At 38.1% G+C, this 21653-nt stretch overlaps 1 protein-coding gene and 1 long non-coding RNA gene across 8 annotated transcripts in view; one reads left to right on the top strand and one right to left on the bottom strand.

Moving 5' to 3' along the window:
• Window positions 1–4126, bottom strand: part of ANKRD44 (ankyrin repeat domain 44) — a 366132-nt gene extending 362006 nt beyond the window's left edge. For 2 of the 6 annotated variants that reach the window (XM_069070154.1, XM_069070157.1), the window contains exon 1: window positions 2266–4125. In XM_069070154.1, the coding sequence (XP_068926255.1) occupies window positions 2266–2292 (27 nt within the window). In that variant the 5' untranslated portion in view covers window positions 2293–4125. Of the gene's footprint in view, window positions 1–2265 lie in introns of all 6 variants that reach the window. The other 4 variants (XM_069070158.1, XM_069070159.1, XM_069070155.1 and 1 more) reach the window with 3 other exon arrangements.
• LOC138147595 (uncharacterized) lies at window positions 1871–21453 on the top strand. Of its 2 annotated transcripts, XR_011164858.1 has the most exons (5): window positions 1871–2272; window positions 16215–16334; window positions 16633–17339; window positions 19268–19339; window positions 20305–21453. It is a non-coding gene; the product is annotated as an uncharacterized lncRNA (long non-coding RNA). The 2 variants fall into 2 exon arrangements; XR_011164857.1 differs by lacking the exon at window positions 16633–17339 and having other exon boundaries at window positions 1935–2272.
• The last annotated feature ends 200 nt before the right edge of the window (window positions 21454–21653 follow it).

Genomic DNA, 21653 nt, shown 5'->3' with positions numbered 1-21653 from the left:
GAAAAGGCCCCACTTCCTGTACAAAGTGGCTTACAAAGCCCACTCATTACTATCTTTACTCCCAGCAGCTTCATGTACCCCTCAATACTTTTCCCCCAGAATACCTGAATCTCACTATTTCTCAGGTACAATTCACCTATGAGGTAAAAACAAATTATATAGGTGGTGCAACTTTTTCTTTCCCTGGCTCCATTTCCAAAGCTAAAAATATCCAAGGACATTCCAAAATATAGTAGCATTGTAAATTCTAGGGTGATGAGTATGGAAAGATTATTCTAAGTAAATATCTTTTTATCAGTGTATATGCTTTTGCTTAAAAAGCACTATTTCTAAACCTGTTGAAGTATAAAGCAAATACTATTTAACCATATTAAAATTATCTTTAGAGCATGTGATGAAGTAAGCCTTATTTAAGGAGACTTTACTATGCATATATAAAAATTACAATGGGGAGATTTTGGAATTGATGGACAAAAACACTGAAGCATCAGAATGCATATGGGGACAGATGTCTGACCAAGTCAGACTAAAATTAGCAGAATAAAACAAGGGAATGTCTAACAGTTGGCAAAGTACAAGAACCAAATAGTGGAAAACCTAGTATCAACTTACAAAACATTTTAAATGCTTTAAAACCAATGCAACGGAGTTAATTCCAATCACCAGCTGTACTCTTCCTGCTAAATGTAAGTTAAACGAAAACCTTAGGTATGAATTTATTGGTAATAGTCTGTAAGGATCTATGAAACTTTGGATCTTGTGTTTTAACATAAGAAAGAGGTGGAGAGAAAAATCGTTACTAGACATTATGGTAATTAATCTCACTTATGTCTCAGGGGCGACAGGCCCAAAATGCAATGTCTTAAACTAAACAGCTAACCAATCATTTCGATCTAGGTTAAAAGACTGAGGTGAGACTGGGCCACGATTTGTACTAAGAGGTGGGAAAGACCATAGAATAGGTTTAATTACATGTGTCAGTGTCAAGATGAGTTTCCCCAGTCTCAGAATTCCAACACAGGCTTTGCCTCCTTCAGAATGTTCATTTCATTGTAAATTGTCGGGGGGAGCTAGAGCTTTGTGGATGAGATCGAAGGGGAGTTGATCAGTCACTTGGTCTGTTGTACATAAAGATCAATTTATGAAAGGCAGCAGGGCACACACAAAGGTGGCGTGCTTTAATCCCCTTTACTTAGTGCAGAATGAGAGAAGGGTGGGCCCCTGGAAGGAGCACAAATCTCACCAGTCTGGAAATAAGCAGACCACCTCCGGGCAAACACTATAGAGCAGCAAGGGGTAGCATCTCAGGGAGGAAGGAAAGCCGACTAATCAATGGACGGAGGCGGGGGTTCAAGCCACCACCAGTTAGGGAAAGCCCAGACGGACATTCATACCCTCCCATCTCACTGCCAGAGCCCGAAAGGTGAAGGGTAAATACACACATACACATACACACACTCACACATACAGAGTCTAGGCAGTTTAAGAGGAAGTCAGAATGTAATGTCAAACGGATAAATACTGGTTAACCACACATATGCCTTAAAAGAGAAACAGCTTGAGCTATTCTACTTCATTGGCTCATTGAGGTATCTCCAATCTATATTTCTCGCTCTCTTTCTCTGTCCCTCCCTCCCCGTGTCTTCCTCCTCTCGGTAGATTTGCATGCTTTCTCCTACTGAATGCAAAATCTGACTTAGCCTACACTACGCAGCACATTATTAGCCCCGGGGAGAACCTTAAAGCCTCCCCTCCCCCTTCGCTCCGTCTCAGATCTTAGCCCACATAAAATCACTCCCTTCACACACACACACACACACACACACACACACACACACACACACACACATCTAGGCTGCAAGCTAGAACCACCCAAGCAGTCAGTCACCCCCTCCCCCGCCTTTGGTAGGGGGAGAGCTGGGGGAGCTCGAGAGCAGCAGGGGCATTTCCGACGGCATAGGGCGGGGAGGAGAGCAAGGGGGAGGAGAACGGGGAAACGCCGGGATTTAGAAGGCTGCGCACAGCCCTAAACACTCCTCCCCTTCTCCCTATGTAAACAGCTCGCCGGGAGCCCTGGTGAGGCTCTCTCCCCATCTCCATCCTCATCCTCATCTTCCTCATCAGTGCGCCTTTCCCCAGCCGGGGCTGACGAGCCGGGTGCCAGCTCTGCTCTCCGGGACCCCGGTGGGAGCTTCTCTCCAGCCCGCGGAGGCGGTGGTTGGGGAGCCTGCCCTGCTCGCGTCCGCCCGGGGCTCCCCCTCGTACCTGGTCGGTGAGTTTGAGGACTGCCATTCTTCCGCTGTTTTGCAAGCACACTCATGCAGCTCCTGGGTCCGGAGATGTCAAGCCAGGATCCGGGGAAGCGGAAGGGATTAGCCAGGGAGGGGGGGGTGGGAAAGCTGGCTCCCGAATTTGACAATCCTGCTGCGGCTACTACTGCTGCTGCTGCTTCTTTGGTGGCGGCGGCTGCTCCGTCAAAAGAAGCTGGGACTGGCTAGTGGTGTTTGCAGACGAGCCTTCCTTTATACAGGAAGTACAGACTGCTGCCAGCCCAGCCACTACTGACATCACCCGGCTCCGCCGGCCTGCTCAAGGCAAGACCAAGGCTGCCGCCTGCTGCTCGCATCCGGCAAATTCGCATCCAGCTCCCTCCCGGGCGCCCTCGCAGACACCGAAGCTAAACCAACCTCCCTCTCCTCCAGCCCTCTCTCTCCCTCCCACACACACATACACATCCACGCGCCAGGGCACGCGTACTGCTGGCCGCTGACCCCAACCTGGAAAGTGGGTGTACCTTCTGCCCGGACATCCTTCCCTCCTCCCCCACTCTCAGCCTCGGCTCCAAATAAGCTACGTCCTCACTGGGCTCGTCTGTATGCCAAAGTGGCCCCTTTCCCAAAGCGGTTCTCCTCCCTTCCAGTGCGTATAAATCAGGTACCTCCCGCAGCTCCCTTGTGGCAGATGGCATTCCTCTCCAGCTCCCCCATCACACGCCCACGAGTCATGCAGACTGCTAGAGGTGCATGCCTCTACAAGGAAGGTTACCTCTTCCCGGGGCTCACATCACAGACAGACACAGACACAACACACACCTTTCCCAACCTCTTCCCAACCCCAAACCTTCTAATAATTCCCTCTTGGTTTCTGGGTCAGATCCCAGCACTTTTAACCTGTCTGGACTCCAGACGACATTCAGCGGCCAGAATTTTTCATCCTCCCTTTGTTCAATCTAACATAACAGGCAACCAACCCAGTGTTATTCCTTAAGCAAGTGTGTAGTAGTTTCAGAGTTATACTTGTATGATTGTTTTTCTGAAACAAATTCCCCATCTCCAAGGCCTCACTTCCACACCCACGTCCACCCCCTTTCCCAAAATGTAGAAAGTAATCTTATTTGGAGGTGGAGGCTAAAGAGAAGAAAATAAGGCGCCTCGCTCTAGAACGTTGTAGAGATTTCTACGTATTTTTATACCCGGACAGCCTCAAATGAGTCCCCCAGAATTTGAAGTTAGCATAGCCTTCAAAATATAAAAGATGAAAATAAATGACTGCAGCAGTTTGCAAATAGAGTGGAAATAATGACAATCATAGTCACAGTAATTATTGTTGTTCCCAGAATATATTGTCAAATTTCAACAAACATTTACTGCTGGGTGCCCACTATGTGCCTGGCATTGTCTCTAGCTGAAAGTGAGAAAGAAGTCATTGAAAAGACACTCCCTGCCCTATTGAAGCTTAAACTCCAGGAGGGTTTTTTTGTCAATTATACTGGTGTGGGTTATAGAGCAAATCAGTAAAAGCTCATTTAACAGAAAAGCAGATATTTGGATAACGTATGTTCTTTGTCAAACAAAACTTTCAGTACTTGGAAGAGGGAGTATCAGGGGACCTCTACTTGCTTCTCCCTCCTTTGGCATCTCAATTTCCCCCAAGAGAAAGGAGTTACAGAGGATTCAAAAGACTAAGATTTGATTCCCATCATTGTATTTAGACTCCCTATACTCTTGCTGGTGATGGGATTGGTAGGCAACAAATAGCACTTGCTAATCAAAGAGGCTAGGTAGGCACAGTGAGCATGAAAAGAAGAGTTGAAGGAATGCTGCCTACTTATCAACCCCTTTGCAATTTTTTAAAATTTATTTTTAATTTATTATTTTTCTTTTCTTCCCTCTTTTTAAAAGATCACTCATTTCCCACAGACTCCTTTCCCCTCTCCCTGCAGCCCACATACAGGAGTAACTCCCTTTTTACAAAAAAATCAGTTAAGTAAAACAAATCAATACATTGATCATGTCTTAAAATGTATGCCTCATTCCTCACCTGTAGTTCACCACACTTTTACTCAGAGGCAGGAGGAATATTCTACCATCACTCTCTGGAATTTGTGTTATTCATACTCTCCTATAGCAAGGGAAGGGGCAGCTAGATGGTCCAGTGTATAAAACACTGGGCTTGAAATCAAGAAGTGCTAAGGAAAGAGTTCAAATATGGCTTCAGACACTTACTGTGTGGCCCTGGGAAAATCACTTAACCCCATTGGCCTCTGTTTCCTCATCTGTAAAATGTTCTGGAGAAGAAAATGACAAATCACTCCAGTATCTTTTTTATTTTATTTTTAAAGCAATCGGGGTTAAGTAACTTGCTCAAGGTTATACAGCCAGTTATTTCTGGGTGTGGTGCTAAGTATCTGAGCCCAGATTTGATCCCCAGGTCATCCCGACACTGGGGCCGATGCTCTTATTTGCTGTGCTACCTGGCCTCCCCTGCCAGTATCTTTTCTAAGAAAACCCAAAAATAGTCCCAGAGAGTCAGACACAACATAGCAAGTGAAATGCTTTCACAAAGACAAAGTAAATTTCTATTGTCCTGAGCTGAGTCATCATTTTAGCTGTTTGCCAATATTATCCTACATTGTTATATTGTAAAAGTAAAAAGAACCCCCAAATTCCTGTTTTTAATAGTCAGTAATGCACACAAGATGATTCTTGGTCTTTGGGGAAACAACTGAGGTCAGTCAATCAGTCAACAAGCTTAAGTGCCTTCTACCAGCCATCCACTGTGCTATGTGCTGGAAATATAAATAAAGGTGAGGAACACTGTCTGCTTTCAAGGAGTAAATAAGTAAATAGAAGATATGTACGGTATCCCTTCCACATCATGGGGCTTAGGGACAGGTGTCCCCAGGATGTGGAAAATCCAAGTAAAAAAATTTGGCCCTCCCTTCATACCATAGAAGTCTGGGTTTTTTCTTTTTCTTTTATGGGGTGCTTATAGTACCTTATTATAAAATTTGGGTTGATATTATACAATACTGTATGTATATTTTATATATTTTTGAGTTTCTAAACTTTTTTGTGTGTCATCTGCTGGTCTTTGCATGTCATCTGTGGCATCCACTTACTCCCAAAAAATTCCCATTCAATTTTTCATGCCAACCCTCAATATATTGAAACCTCAATGGGGAAAGTTGAGATGTGGAAGGGAGATGTGTACAGAACAGGGGAAGGTAATCTGAAGGGGGAAGGCATTAGCATCTTGAAAAGATCTCCTGATGGTAAGATTGGAGCTGAGTCTTGAAGGAAGGGAAATTAAGAGGCAGAGGTAAGGAATGAGGGCACAGAGCATTCCTGGTATAAGGAAGAGCCAGTACAAGGGCCTAGAGATGGAAGATGGAAGGTCATGTGGCAGGAACAGCAAATAGGTAAGTGTACTTGGATAAAAGGACATGGAGGACAGTGAGATGTAAGAAGGCTAAAAAGATAGGAAGGGACCGGATTATGAAGAGCTTTAAAGGCCAGCAAACTTTAAATGTGTTCTTAGAGGAAAGAGGGTGACAGGGTAGGAACTAAGCTTTAGAAACATCACCTTGAAAGCCCAAAAGAGGGTGATTTAGAATGGGGAAAGATTTGAGGCAGGGTATCAGTTAGAAATCTTTTAGTAGTTCAAGAGAGAAGTAATGAGGGTTAGAGTTGTGACTGAATGAGTGGAAAGAAGAAGAGTCTGACAAGAGAGAGAAAGTAGAAATGGTCAGAGATTAGCTATGTGGAGTGAGTGAGAAAGAGAAGTCCTAAATGATACCAAGATTTGGGAGTGATGTTCTTGGGATATCTGGATGGACCACCAATGTGTCAGAGGTATGACTTGAATTCAGGTCTTGGTTCTGCAATAAGTTCTCTATCCATTATGGCATGCTGTCCCAATATGCTCTTTTTTTTTTCATTAATTTTTTCAATTATCATTTGTGTATTTTTTTCTTTCACATACTCTCCTCTACTGAAGAAATAAAACAAAGTGAAATCCCTCATTAAAAATAAGCATAGGCAAACAAAACAAATTCTCACAATGAACATGTCCAAAAATGTTTCTGTCTCATTTTCCATCTTTACCAATATCACCTCTTTGTCAGAAGATGGGTAGCATTCTTCATCCTCAGTCCTTTGGAATAAAGATTGATCATGCTGATCAGAGTTGTCTTTCAAAATTGTTCATCTTTATAGTGTTGATGTCATAGTGTTAATAGTTCTCTTTGTTCGACTCACTTCACCCTGTATCAGTACATTCAAGTCTTCCCAGGTTTCTCTGTAAGTATCTTCATTTCTCACAGCACAATAGTATTCTATTGCATTCATATTGCATAAAATTTTTAGTCATTTCACAGTTAATATGAATCCCTCAATTTCCAATTTTTTGCCACTTTAAAAAAAAAGTTAGTATATAGCATATATTTTACATATTGGACCTTTAATTCTTTCTTTGATTTCTTTGGAATATAGTTCTGAAAGTACTATTGTTGGCTCAAAGGATAGAACTTTGGAGGCATAGTTCCAAATTGCTTTTCAGAATGGTGGGACCCATTCTAGAACACCGATATATCAGTGTGCCTTCAATGTTTATCATTTTCCTCTCTTGTCAACTTTGTCAACTGATAGATGTATGATTAAATTTTAGATTTTCCTTAATTTTTATTTCTCTAATTAGTAATGATTTTGGAGCATTTTTATATGGCTATAGAGAGCTTGGATTTCTTCCCTTGAGAACTCCTGTTCATATTTTTATTTTTTTTACCATTTATCATTTGGCAAATGGCTCCTATTATTAATATGAATCAATTGCTTATATATTTTGGAAATTATGCCTTTATCATTAAATTTTTCTGCAGAAGTTTTTCCTCAAGTAACTATTGCCCTAATCTTAGCTTTACTGGATTTCTTTGTGCAAAAACTTTTTAACTTCAGATAATCAAAATTGCTCATTTTTTTTCTGATCCCATTTTTTATTTGGTCATGAACTCTTCCCCTATCCATAGATCTAAAAGGTAATTTGTTACTTGTTTCTTTAATTTGTTCAATGATGTGACCTTTTTTATGTAGGTTATATATCCATTTGAAGCTTTTCTTGGTTTGTAGTGTGAATGAGATATGGTATATGGTATAAACTAATTCTTTGCCAGACTGATATCTAGTTTTCCCCACAGTTTTTGTCAAAAAAACAGGGTTTTCCTTGAATATCTGGGATGATTTGGTTTATCAGACACTTGGCTACAAGTCTGGTATATTGTGCTATAAGATTTATTTGCTTTGGTAAGTTGATCAATTTGTATATTTTTTTTTACCCAATATCCAATTGTTTTGTGATTATGGCTTTGTATAGATTGTCCCAAAAGTCTTTTTACAATTTTAAACTTTAATAAGTATAAGTTTAAATATATACAAAAGTATAAATGCTACAAACATATAACAAACACATTTGAAATGTTATTGAAATTTTTAAAATATTGATGTTTCTTATTAAAATTCAATATACTGCTATCTTATGCTATGAATTGCTCTAGTAAGCTTTCAAATTTTGTAAAGAAAAAAATTCATTAACTGCTGCTCAGCAACTGAAAGGATAGAATTTGTAATCATAGTCTTAAGATTATCCAAAGAATGAGGCTTTGACACATACATGACAGTTTTGATGTGACCCCACAAGAAAACATCTAAGATAGATTAGATGACTAGGCAAGGAGATCTTCTCTATTAATCCACCACTAGTCTGAGAAAATGTCATCCAGAAATTGTTGCATATATGATACATAATGACAGGATGCCCCATTTTGTGAAAAAACAAAAAAACCCTAAAATTAAAACTATATTATTTAAAATACACAAAATAGGGGTGGCTAGGTGGCACAGTGAACAGAGAACCAGCCCTGGAGTCAGGAGGACCTGAGTTCAAATCCAGCTTCAGACGCTTAACACTTACTAGCTGTGTGACCTTGGGCAAGTCATTTAACCCAAATTGCTCTGCCTTCCCCCCTCCAAAAAGAAAAAAAATACACAACATAAAATAAATATAAAAGAAAAGCTTTCAAGTGATATTTTCTGCATGTTTGTAACATTAATACTTCTGAAGCTATTAAGGTTGAGAATTACATTTTGATTTTGGGGACAGACAATAGTATAATTTGAGAATTAGAATTGCCGAGCTCTCTTCCTATCTATTTTCTTTCATTATGAGATACTCGACATTTTGTTAGTTCAAATTTTATAATTTTTTTCTAGGCAACTAGGTTGCATAATGGTTAGCACTCTGGCCCTGGAGTCGGGAAAATCCAAGTTCAAATTTGACTGCAGATATTTACTAGTGTATGATCCTGGACAAGTAACTTAATCTGTGCTTGCTTCAGTTTCCTAAATGTTAAATGGGAATAATAATAGCACCTTGCTCCCAGAGATGTTGTGAGGATCAAATGAGATATAAAGTACTTAGCACAATGCCTGGCACAGTCAGTGCCATATACACGTTTCCTTTGATTAGTTTTACAAAGTAATCCTTTGGTAGTTCGATTGGGTATAGCACTGAATAAGTAAATTATTTTACATAATGTTGATCTTGTTATATTGCCTCAGCCAACTAATGAGCTAATTGCTCATAATATTTCTCCAATTTGTTAGGTCTGTCTTTATTTCCATAATGTTTTGTAGTTGTATTCCTACAAGTTTCTGTGTGTACTTCAGTAGGTTAACTCCCAAATATTTTATACATTCTATAATTATTTTAAATGGTATTTCTATCTCTATCTCTATCTCTTCCTATTAAGTTTTATTGGTAATATACAGAAATTTGTGTAAATTTATTTCAGCAACTTTGCTTAAATTAATTATTTCAATTAATTTTTAGTTGTCTCTACGATTCTCTAAATACATCATCTGCAAAAAAGTGATGATTTTTGTTTTCAATTTGCCCATATTATTCCCTTAATTTCTTTTTCTTGTCTTATTGCTATAGCTAGAATCTCTAGCACTATATCAAATGGTAATAATGACAATGAACTTCCTCACTTTACCCCTAATCTTATCAGAAAGGACTCTAGTACATCACCATTACATATTTTGCTGGCCCTAGATATAAATCTTTAATAGCTTAAAGCTTCACCAAGACTTTTGGAAGACTCTGTATATTATTTATTATGTAAAGGAAGAGTACTTTTATTCCTATGATTTCTGGTGCTGTTGTTGTTGTTGTCAGAGATAGGTTTTATATTTTGTCAGAAAGTTTTTTCTGCCTCCATTGATATTTTTGTTATTCTTTTTATTAATATTGTCAATTATAGTTAAGGTTTTCCTAAACTAAGTCAATTGTGTATTCTTGGTATAAACTCCACCTGGTCATAGTGTGCAATATTTTTGTGATTTATATTGTGTGTGTATGTGTGTATATGCATATACATACATACATAAATTATGCATATATAGCCTTTTTGCTAACATTTTATTAAAATGTTTTGCATCAATGTTCATTAGGGATATTGATCTATAGTTTTCTTTCTCTAATTTGACTCTCCCTAGTTTGGGTACAAAGACCATATTTGTTGATAGAATACCTTCTTTTGCTATTTTTGTAAAAAGTTTGTGTAATATTATTATTATTACTAATTGGTCTTTGAATGTTTGATAGAACTTTCTTGTAACACATCTGATAGGAGAATTTTTTTCCCTTTCAGAGTTCATCTATGGCTTATTTAACTTCTCTTTTTTTTTTAGGTTGAGTTTTTTAATTCTCTTTCTCATTCTATTAACAAGAGTATTTTAAATTTTTGTAAATCTTCCATTTCATTTATATTTTCAGTTTTATTGACATATCATAGGACAAAAATCAAACTGTATTACTAGATTCTTAGTTTCATCTCTAACCCTCATTTTATTTTGTTTTATGTATAGAAATGTTCCTTTTTTTCAAGATCATAATTTTTTTTTTTTTTGCTTTTTGGAGAAAGGAAAGCAGGGCAATTGGGGTTAAGTGAGTTGCCCAAGATCACATAGCTACTAAGTGTGTCAAGTATCTGAGGCCGAATTTGAACTCAGGTCCTTCTGACTCCAGGACCCATGCTCTATTCACTGCACCACCTAGCCACCCCCATAATTTTTTTAAAAGAAAAATTTCCAAAAAAACAATGTAAGTAAGAGGCAGTGAGGGCTTAAACCAGAGTTGTGACCAGGCAAGAGGACAGAAGGGGAATAGATGGAAGAAAATTGTGGAGGTATAATGGTCAAGACTTGACAAATGAATGGCTAATGTGGTGAGAGAGAAAGAAGAATAACTGATAAATATAAGTTTAAAAACCTGGGTAGTTGAAAGAATCATATTGCCCTTAACAGAAAGAGGGAATTTAGGAAGGGGGTTATAGGTAGGGAAAAGAGTTTGAGACATCTATAGAATATCTGGTTGGAAATGTCCCAGAAACAGTTTGATACAGAGCTCAAGAAAGAGAGACTCAGACTGAAACTATAGATTTGAGAGTGATTGGCACAGAAATGACAACTGAACTAAGAGATCTGAGGAGAAAAGGTGTAGAGTGGGAAGAGAAAACAGCCTAGAGACAGAGGCTTTGTCTCCACACCTGTTACAGTCACTATTTTTATCAGTGACTCAGTATGGTGACATGATTATCAAATTGCTGATGACACAAAGTTTGGAAGGAAGTTAATTCATTAGATAAAAATATTGGGATGCCACAAATTGTGGATAGGCTGAAACGATATCAAATCCTGCACAGATATAGACCTGGCATGATAGTATTTCATGTGAAAGAGACCTAATGGTTTTCATTTACTGTAAGCTCAAGATGAATTAACACTGATGACAGGCAAGCCAAGGTGATCTTAGGCTGCTCTAAGACAAATACAGGATCCAGACCAGTGAAGGTCACAGTCAAAATGCACCCCGATTATCTTCATACTCCATCTTCGTTCCAGACCCTGAATATACAAAGATGGAAAATAATTCCTTTCCTGACCTCAAGGATTTTACAGTCTAATAGGAAGGATGAGACATGTAAACAAATAAGAATGATAGAAGCTAGAATAAACTAAGGTCAAAGGAAATATTCAAAGTGTTGTAGGGGAGGGGGATATCAATGAAGGCTTCATGGAAGAGGCAACAATGAGCTGTGTCTAAAAAGAAAAGAATTTGATCTGTGCATCTGTGTAGTAAGTACATTTTAGGCAAGGTAGATAAATTTGAATGTACCTAGGCAGGAGGTGGGTCAGGATTAGCTAAGGGAACTGTTAATGATCCAGGGTTTTTTAATTGAAAAATTTTGTTTTTGCACAACAAACCCCAACAAACTCCTCAATGAACCACCACCCCTACAATGTATAATCCTCCAAAGCAGGTAAACAAAATAGTGAGTGTTTACAACTGCTAGTACTTGCAACCTTAAATGTAATTATTTGTTAAAAGAAATGAAAGAATGGTGCTTTAACTTTTATATTTTAGTGTCGATCATCAAAGAAAGCACTGTGCTCTATGAACAAAGCAAAATTACAGTAGATCAAAAGAAATATAAGATTCACAAATTTAGAGGCATCTCCACTGCAAATGTTCATATGGACTATTTGTTCCCAATCTGTGGGAGAACCTTCCAAACTTATATTGGTCTAATCAGCCACAGTAGGACACACTGTATCTTGATCCCAACAGAGTAACATCATTTTGGATCTCTTCAGGAACCAACGACAACAACCAATTAACCAATCATATCCATTTATTTCATCTGAATTTTAATGACTTTTGCTGTTGTGTTCTAGTCAACGTGTATGATTTTTTTAGTTCTATTTTTTCACTCTGTATCATTTCATATGTCCTCCCATATTTCATATGGGAAGTGAAGTCCCTGTCCTCACAAAAGTTATAATTTGTGAGATATTTTTAGCTTTCTGAAGGTATATTCTTCATAATTATCTATTAGTTGGTCTATGAAACATATCTATAGCCAGAGCAGTAACCTAAAGCCTTGCCCCATGTAGGTTAGACCAGTTTTTCCTAAAAATATGTTGAAACTGTCTTCCACATTTAATTGACATAGGGAACCGAGTCTATTGACATGATTTACTTGGTCACTTGAGTTCAAAAAGCCATAAGCAGCTTCAGCAGACCCTTAATAGGATGGCCAGCTGGAACTCCTGGTGCCAGAGGGAGTTAGGTGGCACAATGGATGTTCTAAGCTTGGAGAAAGGAAGTCCTGAGTTCAAATATGACCCCAAACTCTTACTATTAGTATAATCCTGGGTGAATCTCTTAACTACTATCTGCCTCCATTTCCTCAACTGTAAAATGAGGATAATAAAGCATCTACTTCCTGGGGCTGTTTTGAGTATCAAATAAGATAACATATGTAAAGAACCTAGCACAGAGCCTGTCTCCTAGTAAGCACTAAATAAATATTTCCTTCTGGGGAGGCTAGATGGCACAGGGAATAGAGCACCTACCTGCCCTGGAGTCAGGAAGACCTGAGTTCAAATTCATCCCAGACACTTAACATTTACTAGTCATGTGACCTTCACAAGTCACTTAACCCCAAGTGCCCTGCCCTCCCCGCTCCAAAAAGCTAAATAAATAAATAAAGATTTCCTTCCTTCCATGGGCAATCCTGAGACTGTGAGCTGTGCTTAACTAAATCAAAGCTGTATCCTTACTAAATATCCTTCTTCCTGCTAAGTAATTCTCTTTTTAACTAGCATGTCTTCTGATAGTTTCATTTCATTCCAGTATCAAAGCTGACGTAACATATCAGCTTGGTCATCTCTAGCCTGAAACAGCATATTTGAGATAATTCATTTAAGAGTTTCTCTTACTTTAAATATTACAGTGAATGAGACTAATGTTAACCAGCAGAGGCAAGTTTAGACCTCGTGTGTTTTCACTTCCAGGGACTAAATTGTATAATGTCATAGATTTAGAGAAAGATAGATAAATAGATAATTTAATATTTTAAAAATATTTTTGAAAGGTACTTCAGAGGTCATCTGGTTCAATCCTATCATTTTTAAGATGAAGAAATTGAGTCCAAAGAGGACTCAATTGCCCAAGGTTCATTGCCCAAGGTTATACATGTAGAAATTGTCCATTGACTTGAACTCTTTTAATATCACTCTACTTTTTCTCTTTTGTCAATTAAATGCTTAGGGATGTAAACTTAATTGAACAAGGGGATTATTGTTGGGTTTTTTCCCTCTACTCTCTAGGAAATTTCCATATTTAATTGGTATAAGGGACCAAGTCTATTGATATGACTTACTTGGTCACTTGAGTTCAAAAATGATTGGAAATAAAGCCTACTATCTTTGCTAAAATTTATAATTAACTCTCTATTCCTGGATTCAAAAGTCTTGAAACTAAGCCAGTCTCTCTGGAGTTCAGATTAATTTGACCTTTGACAAAATGTGACTTCCTGTTCCCTAAGAATATTTTTTTAAATATATTTTAAAGACTCATCAGGATCTTTGCATAGTATATATAACTTCTACAAAACAAAATTTAGACCATGTAATGTAAGTTAATAAGATACGTAAAACATTATTCTATAATTGTACATTTCAACAAAGAGGGTTTGACTAAGTTATTTTGGGTTTTATTAAACCTTAAATATTTAAAAATTAGTCACATTCTGAGACACAGCTGGGTTTTCCCACCCATGCTGTCATCCAATGACAATGGAAATTGATAGAAAGTACTAAAAGTATTCACAGAGAATATAAAGATTTAGAATTTAGTGTCTGATTCTTTAATGGCTGGATACACCTTTAGAAAGAAAATCTATAGCACAGCACAAGAGTCCAAAATATTTTGGTTTTCCCTCCCACTGTTTTTCTACAGTACAATACTCATAGTGTAGTTTTCTGTGTAGAAGAAATGTCCTGGAAAATATCAACTCCACCAATTACTCACTGACAAGTTTCTGGGGGCTTTGCTAAGAGCCAAGAAAAGTGCCTGCTTGTATGAAGAAACTTCCCTTGTTGAGAATAAGAATTTTCTAAGACTGTCCATTTAAAGTATTAAGTCATTTTAATGTAGCCTGTTTGAAGTTAGTTATGCTATCGAGTCATGATTTGGGAATGGAATAGAACCAGGATCCGAGTGCCTATAATGAGAAGAATAACAAAATTAGGGGGAAAGAAGAGGAAAAATTACAAACAAATTATGTATGTTCTAATATTTTTTTAATCCTGAATCATAAAATGATCAGTGTAAGTTTCTTGGGGACAGAAATATTTTCATTCTTATCTTCATATCCTTAGCATTTAGTAAGTGCTTAATAATGTTTGTTGAATTGAATGGAATCAAAGCATTAATTATCAAGCATCTACTGTAGAAGATACAAGAAAAATGAGGAAGTTTCTACCTTCAAGGAGTTTATAGTCTACTTGGGAAAACAAGATTAACACACATTAGAAAATGGTATAAGATCATATGTTGGGTCTTCACAAAAATCTTGTGCAATTTTAGAACTTTCAGCTTTTAAATTTCATTTTTAAAATATTTGCATTTTTAATGACATATTTATTAATTTTTTTTTACAGTGCTAACTAAACCAGATTGACTGGAACTTGACCCCAGAGTAGTAAAATTAAGAAGACTGTTGACACACTTTGCAATCCCTCCAGCAATATTGAAAGAACTGAATTTAGCACCAAGTTGGCAACATTAAGGAGGCAGGGAAGGGAATAAGCATTTACTTAGGACGTTCTATGTTCTAAGCACAGTGCTAAGCCCTTTACAAATGCTATCTCATTTGATCCTCACAGAAACCTTGGGAGGTAGATGCTGTTATTATCCCAATTTTAGGGTTGAGGAAACTGAGGCAGACAGAGGTTGTGACTTGCCCAGGATCACACAGATAGTAAGTATCCAGGGCCAGATTTGAACTCAGGTCATCTGGACTCCAGGGCCAGCTATCTTATCTAAAATTTTAGGTGATACATAGCTACCACACCCAAGAGAAATTTTCCCCAGCCTGTCCTACCCTTTGAGAAGGGCCACAGCAACCTTTAAGGACACATTTAACTATGTTGCCCTTGGTTCAAAAATTGCCAATATTGGCAAATAGTTCTTGCAATTGTATACTCTAACATGACTACTATGTACTATGATATCCTAGCCCTAACTTCCACCAGGAGATATGGTTTGGTCAAGTCAGCTCAAATTTTTTTAAAATATATTTACTTCAGTGGCTCTAGAATCATAGTTTTGGGGGGTTAATCACCTTTCTCACAGTCACAAAATGCCCACTGGAAACCGATAAGGGGAACAAAGCAGCTCAGTTAAGCAACTGAAACACTTGTTATGGGTAAACACGACTAAACAGGGAGTTTCTATAAGTCCAAGATGAGATTTGCACCCTAGATCAGCATAGCAATTATTATTTTAAGTCACAGGAGCATAAGTCTAGATCTAAAAGGGACCTCAGAACCTGGATTTAGCCCAACCCACTTGTTTTTCAAAGATAAGAAAACTGGGATCCAAAAGGGAAATGTCAAAGGTAAGATTTGAATCCACAGCCTTTTGCCTACAGGGCCAGTGCCCTTTTTTTCCACTATAGCTTTTAGTTAATTGACCCTAGTGCAAGATTAATCTGGCTCAGTAAAGGTAATGGCCTTTATAATTACTAAACAGCAAAGTACTGGCCCATAGGGCTTGGGGCAAACGTTAGCAATTTTATCCTTAAGATGGCTGTTGCTCATCCTTCATTTTTGAAGAAAACCAATGACATCATGGTGCTGAGTCAGAGTGTAGAGTGTTGGGCTATAGCTAATCAGCCCAATATGAGTTGGGAAGGGTCTACCACAAGTCAGGCACAAGTAGTCCTTAGGACACTTAGAATGGAAGTGGCTCTGGATTTGCATGGTTCACATTTCCTTTGTGCTACTGTGATTCTGTTTTGCTCATAGAGCACAGCACCTTCTTTGATGCTTGGCAGTCCTGTGCCAGAATCTCCAATCACTCACAAACAATACCAAAGTTCTTCTGAGAGACCTCAAGAGTGTTTTCAAACCACTTCTGACCACCAGGTGAGTGGTTGCCTTGTGTAAATTCAAATGTGCATTTGGCATCGAGCTATGTGACCAACCCATTGGAGTTACACTCCCTGCAGTAGAGTTTGAATGTTTGGCAGTTCAGCTCCAGAGAGGACTTTAGTGTCCAGTATCTTCTTAAGACCTTCAAATGGAAGAGGTTCAACTTTCTAGCATGATGCTGTTTATACTGTCCAGGTCTCACAGGCCAAACAATGAGGTCAGCACAAAGGCTCAGTAGACCTTCAGTTTTGGAAGGCAGTCTAATACTTCTTCTCTCCCACACTTTTTTCAGGAGTCTCCTAAATGCTGAGCTAGCTCTAGTGATGTGTACATCAACCTTGGAAAGAATACTGTCAAATGAGCTTATCCACGGCATTCAAAATTTCTCCATTTACTGTGACCAGTGGCTCTACATATGAACGATACACTGCTGGCTGGTGGAGAACCTTTGTTTTCTTGGTGTTGATTGTTGGGTCAAAATGAGCACAAGTGGCAGAGGACAGGTCCATACTCTGTTGCATCTCAGTCTCAGAAGCTGCACTGAGTGCACAATCATCTGCAAACAAAAAGTCATGTACCAACTCTTCCTCCACTTTTGTCTTGGCTTGCAGTCTTTTTGAGTTAAATACTTTACCATCAATGCAATAGCTGACCTTGATGCAATTTTTGTCCTCATTGAAGGTATCTGACAACACCATGGAAAACATGAATTCCTTGTCTTAAGCCTAAAGGCTGCAGTCTCTCCTTAGCCTTTCTGAGTCTGAAGCAGGGAAGGTTCTTAGAGAAGAAGGCTATACAGAAGAGAAGGCTTCGTCACTCTCATCACCACCAGGAAACCCTCTCTGCTTTCAAGTATCTAGTCTATGTTCAGCTCCCTTTGTATTTCGCCTGACTGACTCTGACAGTTCTATCATCCCCTCTCCTCCATTTAGCACAGGACTTTGGGATGCCATGGAATCCACAATAACCAGAGCTAATCACGTTGTCTCCACTGCCAAGGTCTGCATTTCTCTCCAGGCTCCACTCCAGACTTTCCACACTATCCCACAACAGTCTTCTCACTTTGGAAGTTCATTCTACCCTGGCCTTCCTTCTAACACTGAAAGTACATTCTGCTTCTGCAGCCCCTTCCTCTAATTGATTGGTTCCTTTCAGAACCTCCATTTTAAGGAAGGTGCCCAGGTCAGCTCTGTCTTCATTCCTCTCCTTCTGGACTTTCTTCATCATTACCCTACAGGTACTTCCCCTCTCCCTCATACCTTTCAGTTTCCTTTTATATGTTGCCTTCCTATGATAGGGTAGGCACTATCTTTCTCCTTATGTTTGTGTTCAAAGCACTTAACACAGAAACTCTGGCATATGCTGATTTGACTTGACTAAGATTTTAATAACTAGTCATTCAGTCTATGGGGATGAGTGACAATCAGGTCCATGAAGATCTTTGTATCTATCTAGGAAGCACAATCAGAGTTTTTCAGACATAATCAAATTCCCAAACCCCTATTCATCAAGGTGATATGATTGCTGGAGATGTTCATATGTTTTAAGGGGACATAATTTCATTAAGTTTGATCTAGCTCTCCTGCTCAAAGCCATAGTACTGAAAACATTTCAATTAATGATGAAGATGATGGTGATGATGATGCCAATCATTGACATTTACATAGCTCTTTGAGGTCTGCAGAGGAATAAGATAATGTGTGCAAAGTGCTCTGCAAACCTCAAAGTCCTATGTAAATATCAAAGATCATAATCATTTTTTATTATTATTATTAACTAAAATGTTTTCTGTGCTGCTCTCTGCCCATTCAAATCCTATTCATCTTTCAAGGCCTACTTCATGTCACACTTGATTCATGATGCTTTTTCTAACTTCTCCAGTGAATAGAAATCTTACCTTTCACTGACATATTTTAGCCCTTTGTTGTCTATCAATTCACTTGGCGAGAAATCATATGCTTACTTAGCAAAGGAGTGAAGAAAGGGTTCAGAGGAAAATGGGAAGATTAGGGAGCAGGAGATGGGAAGGATAAAGCTCTTGAACATACGGAAGAAATTCTTAGTTATGTTTCTGATTTAGAACATCAACCAAACTCAACACAGAACTTTGGGATGTTAGATTTCCAAAGGAAAATAGTTGAAACAACATTGTTAAAAACAATCTTATAGAAAGGGGGGAAGGGTAGAAATCCAGAAATGTATCACACACACACATGATTTTTTTAAAATTTCCAGCTGAGGCAAGGGAATTAAAGTTCTTTCAGAATAACAGTTTCTGTTGTTGGAGGGGTTATTACATTAAAAATAAAGTAAAGCATGTCCAAGGATATCAAACTCATTTAGCATAATGAAAGATTATAGTTAAATGAGGTTCAGATTGTATGGAACTATAGGGTTCAGATGCAATGTAACCAGAGAGGCATAATCTTTTTAGTGTGACTTCAGAAGGGCAGAATTATGAGTGCCAGAATTAGGCAAATGATTGAAAAGACATTAAATAATTCAATTAGAAGCAAAATTACTTAGGAAAGTCAGAAATAATAGAGGGCTTATTTTTCACAAAGCAGTAATCCATTCAGTAGGTGAGAGACTCAAGTCTCCAAATGGAGCAGATGAAAGTGTAAAAAAAGGCCTCCTTCTTGATGAAAAAACCAGAGTTGAATAGAAAATTTGACATTCAGATACAAGAAGCAAGAGAAGCATGAGAAGGTAAACAGGGAAAAGAAATTATAAGCCACTGATCAAAGTTGAACTATTAACATTGCTACATGGAAAAACAATAATTGTAACTGATGAAACTTTGTCAGTATGAAAATGTTTGAAGGGAATAGAAATATATATGTATATATATATATATATATATGTCTATATATGAGGGTATATGGGCATATGAATACATATGTAAATGTGTGTATTTATGTTTACAGGTATACATAGAGAGAGGGCACAGGACCAATTTAAAACAGGAAGGGATGAAACTTAAAAGATGAAATTAAGAGGTGAGAGAGGAATATAATGAGAGGAGATGGGGAGAGACAGAATGGGGTAAACTATCTCATATAGAAGAGCAAGGGAAAATGGTTACAATGGAGGGGAAGAATAGGAAGGCAAAAAGGAATGGGTCAACCTTATTCTCATTGAATTTGGCTTGGGGAGGGAATGAAATACACACTAAATAGGGCATCTCACCCTATAGGAGAGTAGGGGGGAAGGGGATCAGAGGGGGGATGACAGAAGGGAGGGCAGGCTTGGGGGGAGGGAAGTTGGAAGCACCCACTTTTGAAAAGGGATGGGATCAAAGTAGAGAATAGAACAAGGGGGAGGTGGGATAGGAGGAAAGGAAATATAGTCAGTTTTTTACAATATATCTACTATGTTGTTGTTTTGCATTAGCTACATATGTACAACCTATACTGACCTGCTTATCTTCCCAGTAAGGGTGGGTGACAAGGGAGGAAGGGAATGAATTTGGAATTCAAAGTTTTAAAATCAAATGTTTAAAATTATATATACTATTATTAATACTATTTTACATGTAATTGGGAAAGAAGATATACAGGCACTGGGGCATAGAGATCCACTATGCCCTACTGGAAAAGTCTAAGGGGGTATGGGAGAAGATATGGAAGAGAGCAGATTGGATGAGGGGATATCCTGTGGGACTGCTATTCTAGGGTGGTGGGTAGGGGAAAAACGGGGAGAAAATTTGTAACTCAAAATCTGGCGGAAATGAATGATGTAAATCGAAGTTAATAAAGCATTTGAAAAATGGAAAAAAATAAAAGAAAAAAATCTAAAAAGAAAAAAAGGACTCCTATACATAATATCAGGCAGCTAGGTGACCCAGAGGATAGAGTGCTGGTCCTGGAATTAGGAGGACCTGAGTTCAAATTTGACATCAGACATTTACTAGCAGTGTGACCCCAGGCAAGTCACTTAACTCTATTTGCTTCACTTTCCTCAGGTGTAAAATGAGAAGAGAAGGAAATGGCAAACCACTCCAGTATCTTTACCAAGGAAACTTCAAATGGGGTGGAAAGAGTCAGATATGAATAATCAACAAAACAATGATTACTTATCTCCCTCACTGGCCTGAAATTCCCACTAATAACAGCATCCATTCTGGAGCCCTACTATAAGGAGCTATGTCAGTCAATAAACATTTATGACACATCTACCAAGTATCAGACAATTTGCTAAAACAAAAAACAAAAGTTTTTTTTTATAATTTTTAATAGGGGAGACAGCAAAAAAGACTAGTGCCCTTTCTACTCTAAGGGTTGAACTATGGAAAACTGTCATGATATGTGGTTGGTTTATTGTTTTATTTTTGTTTAGGTAATACATTGCTCTGAACTCAGTTAATTAAGTTATTAAATTAATTAAATTGAGTTAATTAATTTTAGTTCCTCATATAGGAAGATTTACTTCTTGGGAACTACATTCCCTACTAGCCTGTGTACAGCAAAGCTGATAACAATACTGTAGTATTGGTGTACCAGCACTGACTAGCTAAATGGGAGAATTTTCAGTTTGCCTTTGGAGAGCCTGGGCATATATTATCATGAGAAAAACAGAATCTGGAAGGTTAAAGCAGGTAACAGAAGACAAAAGAGGAAAGAATGGATGCAGAACCAAGAAATTGGTGTGCACTTAGGTTTAATTCCTTGTGTTATTAATAAGAAGTTTTTGTCAGAAGAGAGCTTTTTTTGTTTTGGTTTGTTTTGTTTTAATTTGGGGGAGGAAGGCTCTGAAAGTGGAAGGGAATAGTTTACACTTACAAAAAAAGAAAAGAAAATGGGTCAACAAAACATTTTTTAAAGCATACAGAAGAGAAGGAAATTCAGAGGCAAATATGACAGTTTTGAAGTTAATGAGCTGGAATTTATTATATACTTAAATTTTTTTAATTTATTTTTTTTATTCTGAGACTGGCAGTCAATAAACATTTATTAATTGCCAGGCACAGTGCTATGTAGTGGTGATACAAATATGAAAAAGAAAGAGTCACTTTCCTCAAGGAATTCCCAATCTAATGGGGGAAGACAATACTTGAAAAGGAAGACCTCCACTCTGCAGTCTGGAGGCAGAGGGACTAATGAGGTGTAAAGTACCAAGACTGCTGTGATCTTGCAGAATGACGAAGTTCTTGATAAGTTTCCTGGGGATGTGATGGAGAAATCCAGAGGACTACAGCTGGCTGGGAAATGAATGGTTTTACACACACACAAACATTTCCATAAACAAAATAGAACAGAAAAAGAAGTCTATATGTGAAGCCACCAATATCTATTGCATAGTTTGTTGTTTTTA

This window comes from Petaurus breviceps, unplaced genomic scaffold (assembly GCF_028583685.1).
Source record: "Petaurus breviceps papuanus isolate PSGF00001 unplaced genomic scaffold, PetGlider_PUasm1.0 90804, whole genome shotgun sequence".
In the NCBI taxonomy this organism is placed as follows: Eukaryota; Metazoa; Chordata; class Mammalia; order Diprotodontia; family Petauridae; genus Petaurus; species Petaurus breviceps.
This window is presented reverse-complemented; position numbering and strand designations above follow the sequence as displayed.